This window comes from Chrysemys picta, chromosome 12 (genome assembly GCF_011386835.1).
Source record: "Chrysemys picta bellii isolate R12L10 chromosome 12, ASM1138683v2, whole genome shotgun sequence".
In the NCBI taxonomy this organism is placed as follows: domain Eukaryota; kingdom Metazoa; phylum Chordata; order Testudines; family Emydidae; genus Chrysemys; species Chrysemys picta.
In genome coordinates this window covers 27,366,263-27,390,507 of record NC_088802.1, presented here as the reverse complement: position 1 = coordinate 27,390,507, position 24,245 = coordinate 27,366,263, and the positions used below count along the sequence as shown (strand labels likewise).

The window sequence follows — 24,245 nt, the reverse complement described above, 5'->3', positions numbered from 1 at the left end:
AAAGACCCACGAACACTTGAATTTCATTTCCTGTTTGCCCAGCGTGGAGAGCACAGGTGACCGTGATGGAGTCCCAGGATTGCAAAAGAGCTCCAGCATGGACCGAACGGGAGGTATGGGATCTGCTCGCCATATGGGGAGATGACTCAGTGCTAGCTGAACTCCGTAGCAGTAAAAGAAATGGCAAAGTATTAGAAAAGGTCTCCAAGGCCATGAAGGACCGAGGCCATAACAGGGACACACAGCAGTGCCGCGTGAAAATTAAGGAGCTACGGCAAGCTTACCACAAAGCCAGAGAAGCAAACGGAAGGTCTGGGGCAGAGCCGCAAACTTGCCGCTTCTACGCGGAGCTGCATGCCATTCTAGGGGGTGCAGCCACCACTACCCCAACCGTGTGCTATGACTCCGTCAATGGAGAAACACACAGGGAAGACGGTTCGGGGAACGAGGAAGATGAGGATGGAGGTACTGTAGGTAGCTCACAGCAGCAAGGAACCGGAGAAACAGGTTTCCCCAACAGCCAGGATATGTTTGTGACCCTGGACCTGGAACCAGTAACCCCCAAACTCACTCAGGGCACACAGGAGACCTCTGGTGAGTGTACCTTTTGTAAATATTTGTAAACATTACACATGGTTTAAAAGCAAGTGTGTTTAATGATTAATTTGCCCTGGCAATCGCGGCCAGTACATCTACTGGAAAAGTCTGTTAACGTGTATGGGGATGGAGCGGAAATCCTCCAGGGACATCTCCAGAAAGCTCTCCTTCATGTACTCCAGGCCAGTAGCACGTAGTCTGGAATCATTGCATAACAAAGCATGGCAGCGTATGGTCCCGGTGTTTGCTGGCATGCAGACAATATCCATTCCTTATCTCTCTTTGTTATCCTCAGGAGAGTGATATGATTCATGGTCACCTGGTTGAAATGGGGTGATTTTATTAAGGGGACATTCAGAGGTGCCCGTTCCTGCTCTTCTGAACAGAAATGTTCCCCGCTGTTAACCACGCGGTGGGGGGAGGGGTGAAGTGATCATCCCAGAGAATCGTGTGTGTGTGTGTGTGGGGGGGGTGGTGGTTTACTTGGGTTTGTGCTGCATGTTAACCGGGAAACCGCAGCCCCTCCTTTTGCATTGAAAACCCATTTTAAATGGCCAACCCAATTCATCCTTGATATGGGAAATGCGCTGCTGTTTGAAACCTTTCCCACATGTTAAGAAGGTTAAAAAAGCCAAAACACTGTGGCCTACCATGGCTGCCTGCAAGCCGAAATATGTTGCCTGGGGCACTGCGTGAGTGATCTCTCATACCAAACCGGCAGGCAGAGGAAAAATGCGACCTTGTAATGAAAGAGTGTACCCATTGTTCTCTAAAATGTGTCTTTTTTAACCACCTCTCCCTTCTCCTCCACCAGCTGCAAATGTTTCTCCTTCGCAGAGGCTAGTGAACATTAGAAAGAGAAAACGGAGGACACGGGACGATATGTTCACGGAGCTGCAGATGTCCTCCCACGCTGATAGAGCACAGCAGAATGCGTGGAGGCAGTCAATGTCAGACATGAGAAAAGCACAATATGAACGAGAGGAGAGGTGGCGGGCTGAATGGCGGGATGAAAAGAGGAAGTGGCGGGCTGAAGACGATAGGTGGCGTCAGCTTGCAGACAGACAGCAAGAGTCAATGCTCCGTCTGCTGGAGCATCAAACTGATATGCTTGAGCGTATGGTTGAGCTGCAGGAAAGGCAGCAGGAGCGGAGACCGCCGCTACAGCCCCTGTTTAACCAACAGCCCTCCTCCCCAAGTTCCATAGCTTCCTCACCCAGACGCCCAAGAACATGGTGGGGGGGGCCTCCGTCCACCCAGTCACTCCACCCCAGATGATCGCCCAAGCATCAGAAGGCTGGCCTTCAATAAGACTTAAAATTTTAAAATGCAGTGTGTCCTTTTCCATCCCTCCTCCCCCACCCATCCCAGGCTACCTTGGCAATTATCCCCCTACTTCTGTGAGGAACTAATAAAGAATGCATGAATGCGAAAAAACAATGACTTTATTGCCTCTGCAAGCGGTGCTCGAATTGGGGAGGGGAGGGGTGGTTGGTTTACAGGGAAGTAGAGTGAACCGGGTCGGGGGGGGGGGGGTTGGAGGGTTCATCAAAGAGAAACAAACAGAAGTTTCACACAGTAGCCTGGCCAGTCACAAAACTCGTTTTCAAAGCTTCTCTGATGCGCACCGTGCCCTGCTGTGCTCCTCTAACCGCCCTGGTGTCTGGCTGCGCGTAGTCAGCGGCCAGGCGAGTTGCCTCAACCTCCCACCCCACCATAAAGGTCTCCCCTTTACTCTCACAGATATTGTGGAGCGCACAGCAAGCAGCAATAACAATGGGGATATTCTTTTCGCTGAGGTCTGAGCGAGTCGGTAAGCTGCGCCAGCGCGCTTTTAAACGTCCAAATGCACATTCCACCACCATTCGGCACTTGCTCAGCCTGTAGTTGAACAGGTCCTGACTCCTGTCCAGGCTGCCTGTGTACGGCTTCATGAGCCATGGCATTAAGGGGTAGGCTGGGTCCCCAAGGATCACGATAGGCATTTCAACATCCCCAACGGTTACTTTCTGGTCCGGGAAGAAAGTCCCTTCCTCCAGCTTTCGAAACAGACCAGAGTTCCTGAAGACGCGAGCATCATGTACCTTTCCCGGCCATCCCACGTTGATGTTGGTGAAACGTCCCTTGTGATCCACCAGGGCTTGCAGCAGCATTGAAAAGTACCCCTTGTGGTTTACGTAGTCGGTGGCTTGGTGCTCCGGTGACAAGATAGGGATATGGGTTCAGTCTATGGCCCCGCCAGTTTGGGAATCCCATTTCAGCAAAACCATCCACTATTTCCTGCACGTTGCCCAGAGTCACTACCCTTGATATCAGCAGGTCTTTCATTGCCCTGGCAAATTGGATCACAGCAGCCCCCACCGTAGATTTGCCCACTCCAAATTGATTCCCGACTGACCGGTTGCTGTCTGGCGTTGCAAGCTTCCACAGGGCTATCGCCACTCGCTTCTCAACTGTGAGGGCTGCTCTCATCTTGGTATCCTGGCGTTTCAGGGCAGGGGAAAGCAAGTCATAAAGTTCCATGAAAGTGGCCTTACGCATGCGAAAGTTTCGCAGCCACTGGGAATCGTCCCACACCTGCAGCACGATGCGGTCCCACCAGTCTGTGCTTGTTTCCCGGGCCCAGAATCGGCGTTCCACAGCATGAACCTGCCCCAGTGACACCATGATTTCCACATTGCTGGGGCCTGTGCCATGTGAGAGGTCTATGTCCATGTCAATTTCCTCATCACTCTCTTCGCCGCGCTGCAATCGCCTCCTCGGCTGGTCCGGTTTTCGCCTTGGCATGTCCTGGCTCTGCATATACTCCAGGACAATGCGCGTGGTGTTCATAGTGCTCATAATTGCCGCGGTGATCTGAGCGGGCTCCATGATCCCAGTGCTAGCTATGGCGCCTGGTCTGAAAAAAGGCGCGAAACTAGTATCTGATGGACTAGGGGAAGGAGGGAGGGCGGGCCGAGTGACGACATGGCGTACAGGTACAGGGAATTAAAATCAACAAAGGTGGCTGTGCATCAGGGAGAAACACAAACAACTGTCACACAGAATGGTCCCCCCAAAGATTAAACTGAAAACCCTGGGCTTAGCGGGCCGTTGATTTCACGGAGGAAGGGGAAGCAAATGAATATAGAACAAATCTATTTTTTACATCTTAAGCTGGCAGCCGACGGTGCAGCATGAGTGATAGCCTCTGCAGTACGATGACGACGGATACCAGTCGTAATATACCATCGTCTACCAAAAGGCAAGGGGCTGCTGCTGTGTAGCAATGCAGCCCCACGTCTGCCAGCCCCACGTCTGCCAGCACCCAGATCGCTCTCGGCCTCTTCTGGGTGCTTAGCAGACAATACTGGGCAATTGGCAGAAAATAGTATACTACGACTGATAGCCATCATCATCGAGACAGTAGCATGTCTGCCCAGGTGCCCATGCTTGACAGCCACTGCAGTATGACGACGACGGATACCAGTCATAATATACCATCTCCTACCAAAGGGCAAGGGGCTGGTGCAATGCAGCCCTACGGCTGCCAGCCCAACGGCTATTACTCATGCTACACTGTCTACCGCCAAAAGGCAGTTAGCAGCTGCTGCTGTGTAGCAATGCAGTCCCACGTCTGCCGGCACCCAGAGGACATATGGTGACGGTGAGCTCAGCTGAGCGGGCTCCATGCTTGCCGTGGTATGTTGTCTGCACAGGTAACCCAGGTAAAAAGGCGCGAATCTATTGTCTGCCGTTGCTGTGACAGAGGGGGAGGGGCCTGACGACATGTACCCAGAACCTCCCGCGACACTGTTTTGCATCATCCAGGCATTGGGATCTCAACCCAGAATTCCAAAAAAAGGCACGAAACTAGTATCTGACGGACTAGGGGAAGGAGGGAGGGCGGGCCAAGTGACGACATGGCGTACAAGTACAGGGAATTAAAACAAGAACGGTGGCTGTGCATCAGGGAGAAACACAAACAACTGTCACACAGAATGGTCCCCCCAAGGATTAAACTGAAAACCCTGGGTTTAGCAGGCCGTTGATTTGACGGAGGGAGGGGGAAGCAAATGAATACAGAGCAAATCTATTTTTTACATCTTAAGACGACGGTGCAGCGTGACTGATAGCCCTCGGCATCTTTCTGGGTGCTTGGCAGCAAATACTGGGCGCTTGGCAGTTAGTGTATTACGATGGCCTTCAGGCCTATTGCACAATCTGCTGCTCAGGGAAGACTCTGCTAATGTGCGATGATCCAACTTGTAATAGGACGGTTACCAGTCGTAATACGCCATCTACTACCAAAAGGCAAGGGGCTGGTGCAATGCAGCCCCACGGCTGCCAGCACCCAGATCACCGATGAAGGCTACCAGTCTACTGCACCGTCTACCACCAAAAGGCAGTTAGCTGCTGCTGCTGTGTAGCAATGCAGTCCCACGTCTGCCGGCACCCAGAGGACATATGGTGACGGTGAGCTCAGCTGAGCTGAGCGGGCTCCATGCTTGCCGTGGTATGTTGTCTGCACAGGTAACCCAGGTAAAAAGGCACGAATCTATTGTCTGCCGTTGCTGTGACGGAGGGGGAGGGGCCTGACGACATGTACCCAGAACCTCCCGCGACACTGTTTTGCATCATCCGGGCATTGGGATCTCAACCCAGAATTCCAATGGGCGGCGGAGACTGCGGGAACTGTGGGATAGCTACCCATAGTGCAATGCTCCGGAAGTCGACGCTAGCCTCGTACTGTGGACGCGGTCCGCCGACTAGAGCACTTAGAGCATTTTATGTGGGGACACACACAATCGGCTGTATACAACCGATTTCTATAAAACCGACTTCTATAAATTCGAACTAATTTCGTAGTGTAGACATACCCTTAGTTAAATCCAAAGCTGACTGCAAAATGTTACAAAGGGATCTCACAAAACTGGGTGTCTGGCAAATGAAAATTCAATGCTGATAAATGCAAATTAATGCACATGGTAAAATATAATCCTAACGATACATACAAAATGATGGGGTCTAAATTAGCTGTTACCCATTGTAGTGGGGTGGTTACCAGCTCCTGCCCTGAGAGGTTTAAAAAGTGGCCTTGGAGGGCTTGAAAGCTGTAGCTCTAAAAGCTGGGCTAATTGGGGAAATGGCTGCAGCTGGGCCACACCCTAATCAGGCCACAGCTGGCCTGTATAAAAAGGCCAGAGAAGCCAGAAGCAAATAGTCTCCCTCTACCTGTAGAGGGAGAAGGATCTGGCTGCAGGGAGTTAGACACAGGGTACCTGAGTGGAGCAGGGCTGGGGAAAGGCAGGGGAGCTCCTGCCTGGAAAGCCCCAGGCTGTGGCCTAGTATAAGGCCAAGAGGTACTGGGAGTTGCAGGGGGCAGCCCAAGGGGTAGGCAAAGGCAGCAGTTCCAAACCTCTTTGACTATGATGAGTGGCTGATACTGCAGTCTGCCCTAGTGAATGGGGCTAGATGGAGACTGGACAGTAGCCAAAACTGAGGCAAAGTGGGGATAGTGGGTTGGGGGTTCCCCAGGGAGGGGAGACCCAGATTGGTGGGGTACTGCCAGGGGGCAGCACCCCAGTTAAAGGGGCACTGGGATCCAGGGAGGGACATGGGGGCAGAGGACAGGTGGATCACCGGCCTGCAAAGGGCGCTCCTGGCTGGAAAAAGAACTAATTCCCAGAAGTCACCAGCAGGAGGTGTCGCAGGGGTGAGTCCGCACATCTACACCCAGCAAGAAAGAGATCTTGGAGTCATCGTGGGTAGTTCCCTGAAAACATTGTGCAGCGGCAGTCAAAAAAGTGAACAAAATGTTGAGAATCATTAAGAAAGAGAGTTAATAAGACAGAAAATATCATATTGCCGCTATATAAATCCATGGTATGCACACATCTTGAATACTACCTGCAGATGTGGTCACCCCATCACAAAAAAAGATGTAATGGAATTGGAAAAGGTACAGAGAAGGGCAACAGAAATGATTAAGGGTATGGAACAGAGAAGAGAAATTTAAAAGATTGGGCCTTTTCAGCTTGGAAAAGAGATGACTAAAAGGGGATATGATAGAGGGCTACAAAATCGTGAATCATATGGAAAAATTGAATAAGGAAATGTTATTTACTCCTTCCCATAACACAAGAGCTATGGGTCACCCAATGAAATTGATAGGCAGCAGATTTAAAACAAACAAAAAATGTATTTCTTCACAGTTAACCTGTGGAACTCATACACACCCAGCCTCCTGCCCTCCCTGACTCCTGCTCCTGACAACCCCACTTGCACCCCTCGCACCAAATGGGAGCTGCCCCAGGTAAGCACTCCACACCCCAACCTCCTGCCCAGCCCAGAGCCCCCTCCTGCACCCTAACTCCCTCCCAGACCCTGCACCCCCAGCCCTGAACCCCCTCCTGGACCCTAAGTCCTGGCCAGACCCCGCACCCTTACATTTTTTTTATAAAGCGCTCTTCTCCAAAGCACTTTACAATAGTTAGCTAATGGTACAAACAATATTTGGAAAGATCAATAAGTGGTTGCCGAGACTCCCAGCGATTTTCAAGTGGCCTGTGGAAAAAGAAGTTAGACTACAAAAACAATCAAGGTACCGCACTTTATTTTCACTTACTTCCTATTACTTATAGGAGGAGAAAGAAGAAAAAAAGAATGAAAAACGGGGGTGGTGGTGGGAGATAAGCGAGAATGTTCTTTTTCTTGGCTGGGTCCCAAGGGGGGACCCCAAAAATGAAGCTGAGCACAGGGCCCCACTGGGGCTGACCTAGGGTGACCAGATGTCCTGATTTTATAGGAACAGTCCCGATATTTGGGGCTTTTTCTTATATGGGCTCCTATTACCCCCCCACCCTCTGTCCCAATTTTTCACACTTGCTTTCTGATCACCCTAGGCTGACCCCCCCCCCCCCCCCCCCGAGCTCCGCATGCTGCTGCCAGGACAGAGGCTGACCCCTCCCTCGCCCCAGCTCCCCGCACCACTGCCAGGAGCTGGGCTGACACCCTCCTCACACTGCTGCCAGGGGCTGGGCTGCCCCTAACCCCCCCCCCAGCTCCATTCTGGCTGAGGCTGGGGCTGCCCCCCCAAGCTCTGCTGCCTGACACCTCGCATCGCCACCCCCCCACACACGTTCCTCCATGCACTGCTAGGGGGGCGCAGTAAACTGGACATTTGTTCATTTGCTCTTGCCAATTGATCAGTTGGCAAGAGCAAACGAGATAAATGACCGTTTTTGTCAAAAAACTCAGGATGGCCGGACAGAGCTTAAAAAAGGAACTGTTCTGGCAAAACAAGGACCTATGGTCACCCCATCTCCAGGCAAGAGGGTCCTGACCCTGGCCTGGCTAATCGCGCCACTCCCGAGACACTGGAGTGATTCCCCGCCCTGGCACTGGACTGTCCCCGGCCACACTGCCAGCTCAGCCTGGCAGACGCCGTCACCTTCCAGCAGGGCCGGTGAGTGTGGCCAGGGGGCAGGGTGTGAGGGAATGGGTCTCTGGAGGTGTGTGTGGGGGGGCTGCTGGCCAGTGGGGGGACTTTTGGGGGGAAGTGTGGGAGGTCTGTGTGTTGGGATGCTGGGCAGTGGGGGGTCTGAGTGGGTGCTGTGTAGCTGTGGTGGTGAGATGTGGGGAAGTGCATTGGGCAGTAGTGGTGCAGCTGTGTGTGGGGGGGGGTGCTGGGCAGGGGTGGTGGCGTGCAGGCCACTGTGCATTTGTGGTGGAGGGTCTGTGTGTGGGGATGCTGGGCATAGCAGTTCAGGGGACGCTGGGCATAGGGAGTCAGGGGCTGTGTGGCACAGCATGGGCCCACCCCTAAGGGGAAGGGGCATGCTGGCAGCACAGGGCTGGGCGGGACATGCTGGCAGCACAGGGCTGGGCGGGCCAGTGTGCCTCTGGCAACTGCCGGTTTGTACATTGCCCTTGTACCGGGCTGGGTGGAGCGGGGCCGGCCCCACCATGCTATTCCTCATTGCCCCTGGCTGGCCCCTTGCTCTGGGGACCGACCTCCCCACGCCATGCTCCTTTGCCCCCATGGGGGCCCACAAATATGTTTGGTGCTGGGCCCACAAAAGGTTAATCCAGCCCTGTGTGATGGAACCTCCAGAAATACATCCAACCACAATCGGCAACCCTAAGAGGTTTCCTGCTGCTTGTGCGTGCAAACTCTCCTTTAGCCACAGGGTGAGCAGACGTCCTGATAGTATCAGTAGAGCCATGTTTGCGGATGAGATGTGGATACAAATTATGTATCCTTGCAGGGCTGTAATTATCGGGACCCACTCAATATTAGGGGCTTTGCAACTATATCCACCCCGACCCCTGCAAAAAAAAGTGTCCCGATTTTTCACACCTGCTCCTGGGTCACGCTAGCTGTACTTAGGGTGCAGCAGTTTCTGGTACTGTCCTGAGACCAGGGCAAAGAGTGCTAGGAAAGGCTTTCGTCTAAGGCTAGGTCTACACTACCCGCCTGAATCGGCGGGTAGAAATCGACCTCTCAGGGATCGATTTATCGCGTCCCGTTGGGACGCGACAATCGATCCCCTAATCAACGCTCTTACTCCACCAGCGGAGGTGGGAGTAAGCGCTGTCGACAGGAAGCCGCAGAGGTCGATTTTGCCGCCGTCCTCACAGCGGGGTAAGTTGGCTGCGATACGTCGAATTCAGCTACGCTATTCACGTAGCTGAATTTGCGTATCTTAAATCGACTCCCCCCTGTAGTGTAGATGTAGCCTAACACTGAACCAGGGGCTTTGCCGCTTTGGTACAGTAAGAGGAGCAGCATTAATCCCACAGCGGCTCTCTCTGCCTCCCTGTAAGACTTCTGTCTAGTTCCCCCACAGCCCCCCTACTGCTACACTTTTAAAAAGCGTCTTGGTTCTTGTGCCCAGTTTCTTCCTCGGGAAGGGGGGGGGGGTGTTGGATTTCATCAGCTGTTACCACCAGAGGGCTCTGGATGTGGCGCAGGGAGGGGAAGCTGTTCTCGGCCTCTCTTTCTGCTCATTGTATCCGGGGGTTGCACTTCCCAGGTCGCGGTGGCTGCTGCATCCATAGTGAGCCGGGAGCCCAGGTTGTGCCGCTGCTGCTCCTCAGCGGGGTCTGTGGGGGGACAGACCTGCACTAACCCCCTTCTGTGCCCAGCCGGGGGGACTTTCTCCGGTGGCTGCAACCAGCCCCGGGGGCAGCCCCGGGCTCTGCCGACACCAGCCCCTAAGCCGGAGCCTGCAGGTGAGGGGACAGACCCGGGGGAAAGGGCTGGGGCCGGGCAGGAAAGTGACTCCGCACCACCGGCCCCTCCTCGCCCCAGCTCCGCTCCCGGGGGGCGGGGGTCTGCGAGTCCCGAAACTGGCTCGGTTCCTGCAGGCGCTCAGGGGGGCAGAGCCGGGGGGGGGGGGTGTCAGGGAGGGCCAGGGACCGAGTCTCCCAGCCCGAGGGGAGGGAGCAGGAGGGAGGCTGGGGCAGAAGGAGCAATCAGTGGGGAGGGAGGTTCCCGGCTCCCAGCCCTGCCCAGCCCCATTCCCTGCAGCACCCCGGGGCAGATTGACTTTCCAGGGGAGGAGCAGGGAGAGGAAAAGCCAGTTCCTGCCTCTGCTTGGTCCCCGCGCTGCTGGGGGGATGCGCTGCCCTGGGGACAGTGTCAGGGGGGATCCCCCAGAGCGGCTCCTTTGGTTCTGCGCTTCGCTAAGAGGCTCTGTGCCAGGGAGGGGGGGGTACCAATGTCTGGGTGGGTTTAGTCTCGGTGGGAGGGGCTGGGTCTGCCCAGGAATAAAGTTACCCAGGGTTTTCCCAGCATCACAGAGTCTAGTGCATCTGTCTGCGGGGAAAGGACCTGGGGGAACCGGGCTGCAAAATGGACCAAAGTCCTTCCTGGAACCTACTCCATCTCCCTTCCCCCCCCCCCCCCCCTGCTTCATGGAGGTGTGCCGGATCCGAATTTGCATCCAGCTGAGCTGAACAAAGCTGAACTGCAGCCAATGGGGGAATTCACATTTGAAGCTGCTATTTGGAGCCAGCCCTCTGCCTCACTGGAGTCAGCTCTATAGGGCAGCCCTTGCCTCTTACCAGCCTCCTCTTTCACCTACAATTACAGCTGCCTGCCTCCAGAGCTTCCCTTTGCTGCATCCCGAGCGCCACCCTCAGCCTTGCCATACGCCCTAGCAGGGCTGGCTCTGGCTTTTTTGCCGCCCCAGGCAAAAAAGCCACCGGCTGCCGCTGCCCCCCCCCCCCCCCCCCCCCACAGCGCGGCAGGGAAGGGCGGCCGGTTAGTCCCCTGAACACAGCCCTGGAAGTCCTGAAGTTAGCATGGAGAAGCAACGGTAGCTTCTCCCAGAACACCCTGCTCCATGCCCTGCTGGTCAACTCCCAGTCCTGCTGCGAGGCTCGGTCCAACTCTTTTCTCTGTGTGGCTGGTTGCGAGGTGTCGATGTGCAGCCCATTGGGGTTTTCCATTGTCTTCTCGTGTTTTCCATTGTGATGGGTCGGCCTTTTAATGACCCATGCAGTCCATGACGACTCTCACTAACACCCGAGTCTTAGTCCTGCCCTGAGAGCAAACTTCATCCCCTCCCCGCCGCTGAGAAGTGATGCAAAGTACAGAGAGAAACTGAGCTATGAAAATCTCACAGAACATTCCCACTTCATCGCTGTCAGTCTGTGCATGCCTTTCCCTTTCGCTCCATCCCAGTGTAGCAGCTGGGCCCAATTCGCCCCTGGGGTGGGGGAAACACAACGCAAAGGCGCAGACCAGGGGACATGGACAAGGCAGCGGTTTGGCAGAGGAATGAATGTGGTCATGCTGCTGCGCCACTGTGCGGTAGGGATCGCCCCTAGCAGAGGGGAGCTGTGACTGAGCTGAGGGGGTTGTGGCTGGGGCAGCAGGTTCTGATTCAAGGGGGTCTCTGACTGTTTCAGGAGCTGGTGACCTTTGAGGAGGCGGCTGTGTATTCCACCGTGGGACACGTCTCACCGCAGGGCCCCCTGCAGGTTCGCCATGCAGGAGAACTACGAGAACGTGATCTCGCTGGGTAAGGATCCTGCCCATGATGCTTTCCAGGAGGCATGGGAAGCGCCCAGCTCGGCTTCTGCTCAGGGCCCTTCCCTGATCCCTTGGTCAGCCCCATGGTCTCCAGAACCTGTGTAGGGGAGGTGGTTCCCTCCGCATGTCTTCCCACAGCAGCGGTGCTGGGCTTTGCATGCCCGGGGCCTTCCATGGGGCAGCAGAGCTGCATTTCCAGGTTCATTTTTATAAACATCTTCCCAGAACAAGCTGCCTCTTCAGAGAGGACCTGAGCCCAGAGGAGACAGGCTGGGATTGAGGGAACCTGGATTATTTTCTGGGCCCTGCTGTGGGACCCTGGGCACATCCTGATCCTTCTCTGTGACTCTGTTTCCTCTCCCATCCTTCGTCTTCTCTAATTAGAGGATCCACTCTTCAGGGCAGGGACTGTGTCTCAACGTGTGTCTGTCTAGGCAGCATCCTGCACGATGCGGTCCTGATTGCGGCTGGGGGATCAACGTTGTACTAGAACACACTAACAATCAATAGGCTAGTAGTGGCTTATTATTTGTTCTCTGTTGTTTCATCTCTGGGGTATAAATCCCTGATTCTCTTATAGGGGGCACAGTACCGCAGACGCCTGGCCTTCCCAGTGGATAAGCCATGACCACACACCCAATACACAGCTTGTGCAAATCAGCATAATCCATTCAAGTCAATGAGGCAACACTGATTTACACCAGTTGGGGATCTGGCCCCATTGACTCAATGGAGCTACGGCCCATTGACCCCAGCTGGGGTCTGGCCCAATTGACTCCAGCGGAGCTTTGCTTGAGTGACACTAGCTGGGAATCTGGCCCCATTGACTCCAGTGGAGCTCTGGCCCATTAATCTCTGCTGGGGTGCTGGCCCACAAGGTGTAAGAGCAGCACTTTAGCCTTAATGTTGAAACCCGGAGACATAAAGTGAGGCTTCTAAATCCATGTGGACTCTAAACACACCTGTCTGGATTTGGGGACGGGCAAGAGAAAGAGAAGTGAGTGACAATAAGGCTGCCCATTTAGGACCCGAGATAGGGATTTAGGAGCCTGGCGTTAGGCTCCCAAGAAGGAAAGAGCATGTAATTGCACGTACTAAAGCAGACGAACGTCCGTAGCAGCAAACAGGCAGCCAGCGTGAAGAGCGTCAACAGACTCAGGCCCTTCGCCAAACACAGTGCAGCCACAGTCCGTAGGGTGACAACCAAAGAACAGTGCATTTTGTGCAGATGTTGGCAGATAAGAACGTCTGATCATCTCGTGAGCCTGGCTCACCTCTCACCCACCCTGGGGTACCTGGATTGGAGTCACTTGGTGTCATAGAATCATAGAGCCATATGGTCACAAGGGACCACAAGGGTCATCCAGTCTAACCCCTTGCCAAGGTGTAGGATTTGTTGTATCTAAACCATCCAAGACAGATGGCTATCCAGCCTCCTTTTGAAAACTTCCAGTGAAGGAGCTTCCACAACCTCCCCAGGCAGTCTGTGCCATTGTCCTACTGTTCTTACAGTGAGGAAGTTTGTCCAGAGATTTAATGTAAATCTGCTTTGCTGCAGCTTGAACCCATTGTGGGGAGGGATAGCTCAGTGGTTTGAGCATTGGTCTGCTAAACCCAGGGTTGTGAGTTCAATTCTTGAGGGGGCCACTTAGGGATCTGGGGCAAAAATCTGTCTGGTGGTTGGTCCTGCTTTGAGCAGGGGGTTGGACTAGATGACCTCTTGAGGTCCTTTCCAACCCTGATATTCTATGATTCATTGTCTCTTGTCCTGCCCTCTGTGGCAAGAGAGAACAACTTTTCCTGCAGCCTTTCAAGTATTTGAAGCCTGCTAGCATCTCCCCCCTACTCTATGACCGCTATCATGTCACAGCATCACACAGTCTGGTCTATTCCCCAGCCTCTCACCAGTCCCCTGGGAGTGACCCCATTAGTGGGCCAGGCCTCAAGGACCAGCACAGCTCCACCGGGTCCTCCAAGACTCCCAGACTGGAGCATTGGCATGAGTGCTCCCTGTCTCTCTCCGGGGCTCCTGGCAGTGAATCCAGCTCAGCCAGATTCCTGCAGGAGGCCTGTACAGCAACCCTTCAGGATGCAATACTCAGTGAATATTGGCAGCGACACAGGCAGCCTTTGCAAAGCAAGGTACCAATTTATTAATCCCCTGGCTACAGAATGTGGAAATCCTTAGGGCAGCACAAATTGCTGTGTCCATGCTGGCCAAAGCAGTGCTATGATGGGCCAGCCAAGCTGTGATGGACCCCATCCCTGGCTCCTTCTCCTGTCCTCCCAAAAAGCCGCCTCCTTCCAGTCACCTGACACCATGTTCTCCAGCTCTGTTGGACTGGGTTTTCCTGCTGTTCATTGTTCAGTGGTTGGGGCATCTCTTTGTCTTGCTGGATCCTCTGATTTGGGTCGGTTTTAGCCCGTTCTTTAATGACAATACGCATTTCCCCCCCAGACCGGGTGGTGACACGCATATGCCTCCTGTGCTGTTCCAGGAGCAGCATTAACCCTTTGGCACCCATTGGGGAGCGATGCAATGTACAGAGAGACACTGAGGCATGCTGAGGCTTCATAAAAATATTACAGAAAATTCCCACTGGGCTTCATTCCTCTCTTGCTCACCCTGGGGTATATCAGGAGTAAGCCACTGACGCAGGATACTCCTCAGGTGTAAATCCGCATCAGGCCTTTGACTTCAATGGAGCTGTTTTAAGTCACACCAGCTGGGGATCTGGCCTCTTGAAGTTGCATTTGTGTAGTCCCGGAGAGCAGCCTGGAGCTCTCCGACCTGCATAGGAGCAGCATGACACTTGTGAAGAGGCCGAAATGTAGGTCAAGACAAAAGGGCAGCTGCTCAGACTCAGCCTTCTAGCCAGATTCCAAATCCAGCTGCTTTTCATTAAACCTTCGTTCTCAACAGAGGCTGAGAGCCAGGGGCCTCCTGGAAGACTGTGGCTTTCTGTGACCTTACCCTGGATACCAACAGCCCTTTCTCAAGCTGCAGATTTTAACCTCTCCATGTTTGGCAGCTGTAGTTTTATGCAGGTGTGAGCCGGCGGAGGTGTTTATTTCAAATCCTACCCAAGGCTTTTTATACTCACATCATTATTTTTTATGCTACAGAGGCATAATCAGGGCTCCGTTGCGCCGGGCGCTGCACAGACACACAGTGACCGAGGTCAGGGCCCTGTCACACCGGGCACTGCACAGACACACAGTGACTGAGGTCAGGGCTCTGTCACACCAGGCACTGCACAGACACTCAGTGACTGAGGCCAGGGCCCTGTTGTGCCGGGCACTGCAAAGACACACTGACTGAAGTCAGGGCCCCGTCGTGCTGGGTGCTGCACAGACAGCTAATAAGAGGTAGTCCCTCCCTGAAGAGCTAAATAGACAAGAATTATTATCAAATGGGGAAACTGAGGCACCAAGCGGTAAGGCAATTTATAGAAGGTGTCAGAGGCAGAGCTGGGAATGAAACCTTGCTCTCCTGAATCGCAGGCAAATGCCTTTAAACATAAGGCTGGCCTACCTCTTCTTGTCTGCCTTATAAAATCATTCACTTTCTTTCAACCTTAACAAAAAATCATGGGGCTATTCAGTCAGAAGGGGAAGTGGCTAGGAACTGGGTGGTATCCCTTTAGAGTCACAGAGTTTAAGGCCAGATGGGACTGCCTGACACCTGCACACTCAACCCAGCAACCGAGGTGAGACTAAAGTCAATAAGACCATTGGTTATTTTTGACAGTAATTTCCAAGGATGGATTTCATTGCTGTGCTGTCCAAGCAGCCCAGTTCCACTCCCATGATGTTATCTAGATAAGGTAATTAAGAGACCCCTTCTTCCCCACCTGTGCCAGGGAAAGAGGGAGGTGCTGACAGCTTCAGAGGCATATCTCTCCCAGCTGCCTCGCTTACTAGCCTTCAATTTTCACTCCCCCTCCTCTTCATGGCTGCAAGAAGGACTCCAGCTCCGGTTCCCAGTCTCCTGTGCTGTAATCCAATTCACTGTCCTTTGCAGTGAAAACTAGAGAGCAAGAGGCAGCTGCCGACAGGTCCCGGCAGGGGAGGGAAACAGAAAACAGTATCCGGCTGCAGCCAGATGCTGAACTCTGTGCTATCTTGGAGAAAATACCATATTCACAGTCACGAAATGAAGGAGTCCATCTGGCCCTGATCCAAATGAGTGAAGTAGCTGAGAGCTCATTTGCTTTGGGCTCTCCACAATCATAAGGAACTCAATACTTATTTTTATCTAAATGAACACTGAGATTCTGAACCACAATTCTGTGTCAAGGTGTGATTAAAAACTACATCCAGATGAAGTTTGGTTGATAATAGTACATACCAGTAATTGAGGGTAAGGTACATTACAAGGATGTTATCCCAAAAACCAAACATTATAATTCTAGGAGGTTCAGTTAAGATTAAACTTAAAAAGAAATCAGCACACACAGTGAGGTACGTATATGCACAGCTAAGTCACCCAAACAACCTTAACTCTGCCCTCTAGCAACACCATGAAATAGCCACATGTGTGTGATTAATCCAGTTTCATGTTTGTGGGTCATCGCTTTATCCATTTAAAGGGATATCACCCAATTCCTGTACCCTACGGAACGAGGGATAAGTAAAGGCAGCTAGGGAATGAAGGCCATCTCAGAGGTGGTCATATGTCCTAGCAAACCGATTAATATGTTGAGCTGTGAGTCCAGATCTGAGGCTGTTTGATTTGGGAATGATGTTAGCCTGCCATTAAATTTTAGTATTTGGAGATAGGAGATAACACCTCTCACCTCTTTAAAATCACCAGGTTAAAATTCAGCCCCTAAATCCTTGTTCAAGCACCTAAGTAAGGCCAGGTGTTTAAGCATGTGCGTGGTTCTCAGGACGTGAGTAGTCCCATTGGAATCCTACTCATGCGCTTAAAGTTTGGCACCTACTTAAGTGCCTTGCTGACCTGGGTCCTAAAAGCTAGAGCCGGTTTCTTCAGCTGCTCCGAGGACTCTTAGGTCTGGGATGGTCCACTGCCATCACACACCGCGGGGAGGGCCGTTGGCTATTTTGACAGCCGGTGGCGGGAGGGGGAATGGACCATTTGGGTTAACCACTCAGGAGCCAAATTAAATAAGGAAAAGGGTATTGTCGCATCCAAGGTGCCCGTGCTGCATAGCTCTGGGCATGGCTACTCCACCTGATCCAATGACTGTTCAGCATTGCAGAGGATGTTGTACGAGAGCCACCAAGCGACCAGAGAGAGCAGGGAATATTGATGTCACTCAATACCGCACACTTTTCAACAGGAGTTCTCAAAGCACTTGCCAAAGGAGGTCACTATTTTTATCCCCCTTTAACAACTGGGGAAAGTGAGGCACGGAACAAAACAGTGACTTGCTCAAGGTCAGTCGGCCGGAGTTGTGCATAGAACCCTGGTCTCCTGAGTCCCAGTCCAGTGGACTATCCATTAGGCAGCCGCACTGCTTATTACAGTCACTAGGAGCAGCTGTCCTGGCCTGCATGATAAAACCAGGGCTAATGGATGTGATCAGCCTGTAACCAGCCCATTCATCCTAGACTCACAGATTCCAGGACCAGAAGGGAGCCTCTTGATTTTCCTGCTTCTGGAAAAAGGGCGCTACATCAGCTTCCTCTATTAGCATGGCTGGTAGGAAGCCATGGAGGAATTCAAGTAGCTGGGCTAAGTTCTTCAGACTCTCATATTTTCTAGAAGTCTGTTCCTGCATCAGTGGGGATTTTTCCATCGCATTCAGAGAGCACAGGATTAAGCTTAGATCCTGTCATGCTGAGCTCCCTACTCAGCTTTCTAGAGCTCCCTCAATGTAGCTGATAACCGAAGTGAAGAGGGTCACTTGATCATGGTTTATCAATACCGATCTGAGGAGATTTCTGATAGCAGATTGGCTCCTTGATCTAGCAAACAAAGGCAGGCAGAGATCCAGCAGCTGGAAACTGAGGCTAGATATGTCCGAATGGAAAATAAGGGGCATGTTTTCAACAGAGAGGGGAATTAACCATTGGAACAGTAACAAAGGGCTGGGGTGAAGTCATAGAATCATAGAATATCAGGGTTGGAAGGGACCTCAGGAGGTCATCTAGTCCAACCCCCTGCTCAAAGCAGGACCAATTCGCAACTAAATCATGAAAATCTGTAGGAGAGCAGGGAACTGAATATGGGTCTTCAGAGTCCCAGGCAAACACCCTGCGTGCTGGACCATCAACAGACAGCCAAGCTTCAAGTCTCTACTTCTTGGGCTCTGTGAATGAAGCTTGGCTGTCTGTTGATGGTCCAGCAGGCAGGGTGTTCGCCTGGGACTCTGAAGACCCATATTCAGTTCCCTGCTCTCCTACAGATTTTTTCCTAGGGACTTATTCTGTCTGTGCCTTAGTTTCCCATTTGTAACATGGGGATAATAGCATTGTGTTACCTCACAGGGGTGTTGTGAGGATGAGAGCAGCGAAGGCTGAGGGGTGCTCAGATGTTCTGATAATGGGGACTGTGTAAGTACCTTAGTGCTCTTTCTAAAGAGTTGTTCTAGTTCAACCGCAAGATATGGGCTCTCTCAAGATATGAGAGGTTCTCTGGCCTGTGTGATATAGGAGGTCAGACTAGATGGCCATAAAGGTCTCATCTGGCCTGAAAATCTAATCTAACCACCCGTCTCTGTCTCCTTTATCTGTGTAATCTATTGATTTGGGTTTGGGTTTTTGCCCTTATATCTAAGCACTTCTGATGTCTGTGCTGTCCTTCTAATGCTAGTCCAATCCGTGTTTCCCTTAGCGGAGGAGATTGCGATCAGCTGGCCCCGGATAACCGCTTTTGCCGAGTCCCACAGGAGGAGAGGATTGGTATCCGGTAAGTTGTTCTGGGTTGGGTAGAAATATGCCTGTGCATTCTTCACACTACAGAAGTGCTCCTCAGGGTAAATCAAGGGGCTGTCCATGGAGAACACTCCTCATTCACACAGGGAATCAGTGTCAGCAACCCAAGTGCATTACTCCTAATTTATACACAGACCCCTCTAGGCTACCTTCACTTTCCCTCACATCAGAGCAGCATGCTGATAGCCTGGTTCCCTTTCAGGTATAGAGATGGAGTCAGAGCAGGGCCAGCTGGAGCCAGCCCAGGTGCAGAACTCAGCCACGGCTGGGCCCAGCGAAGGAGGGATGACCCCTGACTTGCGTCGGCAGCTGGGTCTCATCCTGCAGACCGCCGGCCGGAGCCAGGTGGAGAAGATGCTGCGGGAGCTGGTGAGGGAGCAGAGCCAGGAGGGCAAACGCAAGGCTCGCAAGAAAGCCACAAGGAGTGCCAAGGATGGAGGTCAGTGGCAGATGGGAGGGCAGGGGGCATTAATGGAGAGGAGGGAAAGAGGTGCCTGGGGCTTGGAGAGCAGCAAGATGCTGTGTGTGTGCATTTGTACCTGAGTGGTGTTATACTCTAGAGGCTGGGCCGACAGAGAAAATAAGAGACCTACTACTGCTACAGCTAGGGGGAGTTCCCCTTTAGCTCACATGGGCAAGGCCTGTGTTTGTGGAGCAGAACGATCTGGGTTCATGACCCTATTCCTCCAGCATTGAGGTGTGTAGTTATTAAATATTTAATCTGTAGCGAAGTCCCTGTTTTAAGGACAGATCCCCAGCTGACATACCTCCCTTGACTGGATGTGAGCCTACACTGATTTATACCAGCAGAGGATCTGGCCAGAGTTTTGTGTCTCTCTGCAAAATCTCCATACAAATAAAGTCAAATGAGCTTGAAAATTATTGGGTGAGTGGGGAAAATTTGAAGGCAATTGATCAAGGGATTTCTGAGATCCAGTGCTCTAAAATGAGCCCATGTGGCAAAAATTAAGCCATATCTAAACAGCAAAGTTGCACTAAATTGTTTTTTAATCTGGTTTAATTAAACCAATGTGAACCCCTATGCAGACACACTCTGGGCTTATGTGTAAATGGAGTTAATTTGGAATAGCTTTAAATTCATAGAGTGCAAGGCCAGAAGGGACTTGTCATGACTTGAAAGAGGGCAGTCAGACCTAATGGTCAGAGCAAGCATCAGGCAGAGTCAGGAGGTCAGAGTCCGAGACAGGCCAGAGAGCAAACTGAGAGTCAGGTGTCAGGAGGCAGGCCTGGTCAGGTTACCAGGAGATCGGGGTCAGGCACCAGCCATTGAGTAGTGAAGTCAAGGACAAGTCAGGGTCAGAAACCGGAGTCTAGGGTCTATTGCAGGCATGGTCTGGAGCAGAGGCAGAAAGGCAGTCTGTGTTGTTGCTCAGACAGCTTCCCTTCATGGCTTCCTGGTTTAAGTACTGGTTATCAGCCAGCAAGGGAGTTGTGAGGGGCCCCCACTCCTGTCCTGCTCGGCGGTACAGGAGCCCTGCCTAAGCCTCCTGTGGTGACACAGAGGTGTCAGTGGCCCAGAACCCCCTGGGCCCAGATTCCAACCCTTTACGGTGGTGCCGGCACAGGCATGTCTGGGTGAGCCTTGTGGATTTCTTCTATCGCATCAGGGCTGTAGACGTGGGAGGCAGGCTCCCAAATGCGTTCTTCGGGGCCATAGCCATTCCAGATAATTCATAGATTCATAGATTCTAGGACTGGAAGGGACCTCGAGAGGTCATCGAGTCCAGTCCCCTGCCCGCATGGCAGGACCAAATACTGTCTAGACCATCCCTGATAGATATTTATCTAACCTACTCTTAAATATCTCCAGAGATGGAGATTCCACAACCTCCCTAGGCAATTTATTCCAGTGTTTAACCATCCTGACAGTTAGGAACTTTTTCCTAATGTCCGATCTAGACCTCCCTTGCTGCAGTTTAAACCCATTGCTTCTTGTTCTATCCTTAGAGGCTAAGGTGAACAAGTTTTCTCCCTCCTCCTTATGACACCCTTTTAAATACCTGAAAACTGCTATCATGTCCCCTCTCAGTCTTCTCTTTTCCAAACTAAACAAACCCAATTCTTTCAGCCTTCCTTCATAGGTCATGTTCTCAAGATCTTTAATCATTCTTGTTGCTCTTCTCTGGACCCTTTCCAATTTCTCCACATCTTTTTTGAAATGCGGTGCCCAGAACTGGACACAATACTCCAGCTGAGGCCTAACCAGAGCAGAGTAGAGCGGAAGAATGACTTCTCGTGTCTTGCTCACAACACACCTGTCAATACATCCCAGAATCATGTTTGCTTTTTTTGCAACAGCATCACACTGTTGACTCATATTTAGCTTGTGGTCCACTATAACTCCTAGATCCCTTTCTGCCATACTCCTTCCTAGCCAGTCTCTTCCCATTCTGTATGTGTGAAACTGATTTTTTTTTCCTAAGTGGAGCACTTTGCATTTGTCTTTGTTAAACTTCATCCTGTTTAACTCAGACCATTTCTCCAATTTGTCCAGATCATTTTGAATTATGACCCTGTCCTCCAAAGCAGTTGCAATCCCTCCCAGTTTGGTATCATCGGTAAACTTAATAATCATACTTTCTATGCCAATATCTAAGTCACCTAATACAGGTGTCCATCAGGAATTGAGGAAGGCATGCACTTCGCATTCTTCATGACCCTGGATTTCAACTGGTGAAGGCAGTGGTGTGGTTCAAGCTCAGTGTAGGGCTTCAGAAGGGAGACATGGAAAACTGGGTGTATTTTGAGAGACTGGGGAAGCTGGAGTTTGAAGGTAACTGGGGTTAATTTGCTGGCATGTTGGGAAGGGTCAAAGGAGCTGGTAGTCCAATTTGCAAGTGGGTCGCCTGGTCTGGAGGTGTATGGTGGCAAGCCACACCTTCTGGCCTACCGTAAATACTGGAGCTTCTTGTCACTGATGGTCTGCATGCATCTTGTAGGCCGCCTTAGCCACTTCTAGGTGGTTCTTGAGCTCTTCCTGAATGAGTTGGATCTGTTGGACCCAGTTGGTGGTGACTGGGGTTGGGGAGGCTGCTGGTAACGCTGGATTGGAACCTGTAATTAGCGAAGAAGGGGCTCCAACCCGTGGAGGCATTGTCAGCATTGTTGTAAGAACACTCTGCATAAGGCGGGAGCATAGACCAGTTATCTTGACGATAATTTACAAAGCACCTCAAGTACTCCTCCAGTATTTTGTTCACCTGTTCAGTTTTTCCTTCTATTTGGGGGTGGTATGCAGTAGAGGTGGATATGCGGATGTCCAATAGCCTGAACATTTCACACCAGAAGCAAGAGGGGAACTGTGGGCATTGATCGGAAACTATGTGGCTCGGAGTCCGTGGAGCCAGACCATGTTGTGCAGTAGGAGTTGGGCCGTAGCCTCAGCAGAGGGCAGCTGGTTGCAGGAGATGAAGTGGGCCATTTTGTTCAGGCGGTCCACAACCATTAAGACTATGGTGTGCCATCTGACAGTGGGAACTCCACAATAAAACCTAGGCTGATGGCGGACCAAAGACTAGCTGGAGTCTCCAGGGGTACTAAGGCGCCACGGGCTCTGATTCAGGGTATCTTGGTACGTGCACAGCACTCACAGGAGTCCACGTTTGCTTGGACCTCAGTCCACGTGCGGGGCTACCAGAAAAAATGGGCATGCGGAGGTCTTCCAGCGGCCAAAGTGAGCTGCCATTGGAGTGTCATGGCACAGCCATTACAGCTTCAGTCAGGGGCGTTTTGGGGACACATATATGTGCTTGTCGAAGTACATTATCTCATCCCACATGATGCGCCTTAGCCACAGGGGCATGGGCTGTGTCCCTTGGGCAAGCAGGTCTTCTTTCGTTGAGGACTGGATGAGGGAGAGCAGGTCTTGCTGAATTGTGGCATTAGCAAAGTTACCGGGCTTTAGGAGGTAGGGAGGCTCAGAAGTCAGTTCTTCACTTCCCCAGTAGAATTCCCCCTTCTGTGACAGAGCATCGGCTTTCCCATTTTGCTTTCCTGGCAGTAGGTGATTGTAAATTCAAACCAAGAAAAGAACAAAGCCCAACTTAGCTGCCTCTGGTTGAACATTCGGGCGTTGGGAAGGTGCTCGAGGTTCTTATGGTCGGTGAAGACCTGTACTGGGTGCTGAGCTCCCTACAGGTGGTGATTCCATTCTTCAAATAAAGTTTTTTGGTAAGCAGCTGTTTGTCCATATTTCATCTCAGCGGGAGTAAATTTTTGGGAATAGATTGCACATCTGAGCAGAACTGACGGGGGCCTGAATTGCTGTGAGAGTGCCATCCCATGCACCACGTTGGATGCATCTGTTTCTACTACTGATGGATGAATTGGGTCAGGGTGTGCTGGGATTGGGGCCATGGTGAAGGCAGCCTTTAGCTGGTCAAAAGCGATCTGGGCTTCGAGCGACCAAGCAAATCACACAGCTTTGCGGAGGAGGAAAGTTAAGTGAGAAGAGACGTTAGTGATGAATCTCCTATAAAAATTTGCAAAGCCCAGGAAGCGCCGAAGTTCCTGGAGAGTTTGGGGTGCTGTCCAGTTGCAAATGGCTTCCACCTTCTGCGGATCCATTCTAATTCCCTCTGGGAAGATGATGCATCGCAAAAATCAGTTGGTGGTTTGGTTGAAGGTGCACTTTTCCAGTTTGGCATACAAACCATACTTCCATAGTCTCCCCAGGACATGGTGGCAGTTCTGCTCCAGGTTCTCAGGAAATACCAGTTTATGGATGAGGTAGGTAATCACATACTGGTCTAGGAGTTCCCTGAACACATCATTCACAAAATGCTGAAATATTGTAGGAGCACTGGTTAAGCCAAACTGCATCATCAAGTATTCAAAGTGCCCATATTGGGTACAAAAAGTGGTCTTCCATTCAGCTCCAGGTCTTATGTGCTCTAGATTGTATGCCCCCTCCCCCAAGGTCTAGTTTTGTGAAGATCCTGGTGATCCTCAGGCAGTCCAGTAATTCCAGAATAAGGGGCAAGGGGTACTGGTTATGAATAGTCACTTGGTTAAGTATACAATAGTCTACACAGAGGTGTAGTGACCCATCCTTCTTCACAAAGAGGGCTGGTGCCCCCACTGGAGAGGTGGATCTCCAAATGAAGCCGTTGGTGAGGTTTTCCTGGATTTACACACGTAGCGACTCCAGCTCTGGATCAGACATGGAGTATATCTGTCGGTAGGGCACCTTTACCCTGGCATGTAGGTCTATCAGGCAGTCAAAGTCTCTGTGTGGGGGTAGTGAGTCTGCATTTTTCTTTTCGAACACATCCAGGTAGTCGCAGTACTTGTCAGGGAGGCTGAGGTTCTGGCCTGTTGCCACTCACATCTGGGTAGACCCCGCCATCCAGTGTTCTGCTTATGAGAGTCTCCTCCCATCCTAAGGCCTAAGTATGGGTCATTTTGGGGTTGGTTGCATCATTGGAGACATGCTTTCTGACCATATTCGAAGGAGAAGCTAATGCTCCACCACCACCAGGAGATACATGGGTCATGCTGCTTCAACCAAGGAATGCCAAGAATTATCAGGAAGAATGGGGAGCAGATCACATCAAAGCATATTGTTGCTTGGTGCCCTTCCACTATGGATGGTCTCTTGAATCACTGGTCCCAACGATCAAGGTGACCCATCAATCATCTCCACAAGGTCCGGTGTGGGTTTTGGCCGGACCTAGAGGGTTTTGGCTGCCTCAGCAGCTAT

The 24,245-nt window shown here is 51.8% G+C and overlaps 2 protein-coding genes across 3 annotated transcripts in view; both read left to right on the top strand.

Moving 5' to 3' along the window:
* LOC135974449 (myb/SANT-like DNA-binding domain-containing protein 2) overlaps positions 1 to 2,042 on the top strand; it is a 103,585-nt gene extending 101,543 nt beyond the window's left edge. Inside the window, exon 3 of the mRNA XM_065562607.1 lies at positions 1,412 to 2,042. Coding sequence (XP_065418679.1) covers positions 1,412 to 1,875 — 464 coding nt within the window. The 3' untranslated portion in view covers positions 1,876 to 2,042. The remainder of the gene's footprint in view (positions 1 to 1,411) is intronic.
* A 7,515-nt stretch (positions 2,043 to 9,557) lies between these two features.
* Positions 9,558 to 24,245, top strand: part of LOC122172407 (zinc finger protein 420-like) — a 33,677-nt gene continuing 18,989 nt past the window's right edge. Inside the window, exons 1-4 of one of the 2 annotated variants that reach the window (XM_065562304.1) lie at positions 9,558 to 9,813; positions 11,497 to 11,609; positions 18,423 to 18,497; positions 18,726 to 18,962. In XM_065562304.1, coding sequence (XP_065418376.1) covers positions 11,576 to 11,609; positions 18,423 to 18,497; positions 18,726 to 18,962 — 346 coding nt within the window. In that variant the 5' untranslated portion in view covers positions 9,558 to 9,813; positions 11,497 to 11,575. The remainder of the gene's footprint in view (positions 9,814 to 11,496; positions 11,610 to 18,422; positions 18,498 to 18,725; positions 18,963 to 24,245) is intronic. The other variant, XM_065562303.1, reaches the window with a different exon arrangement.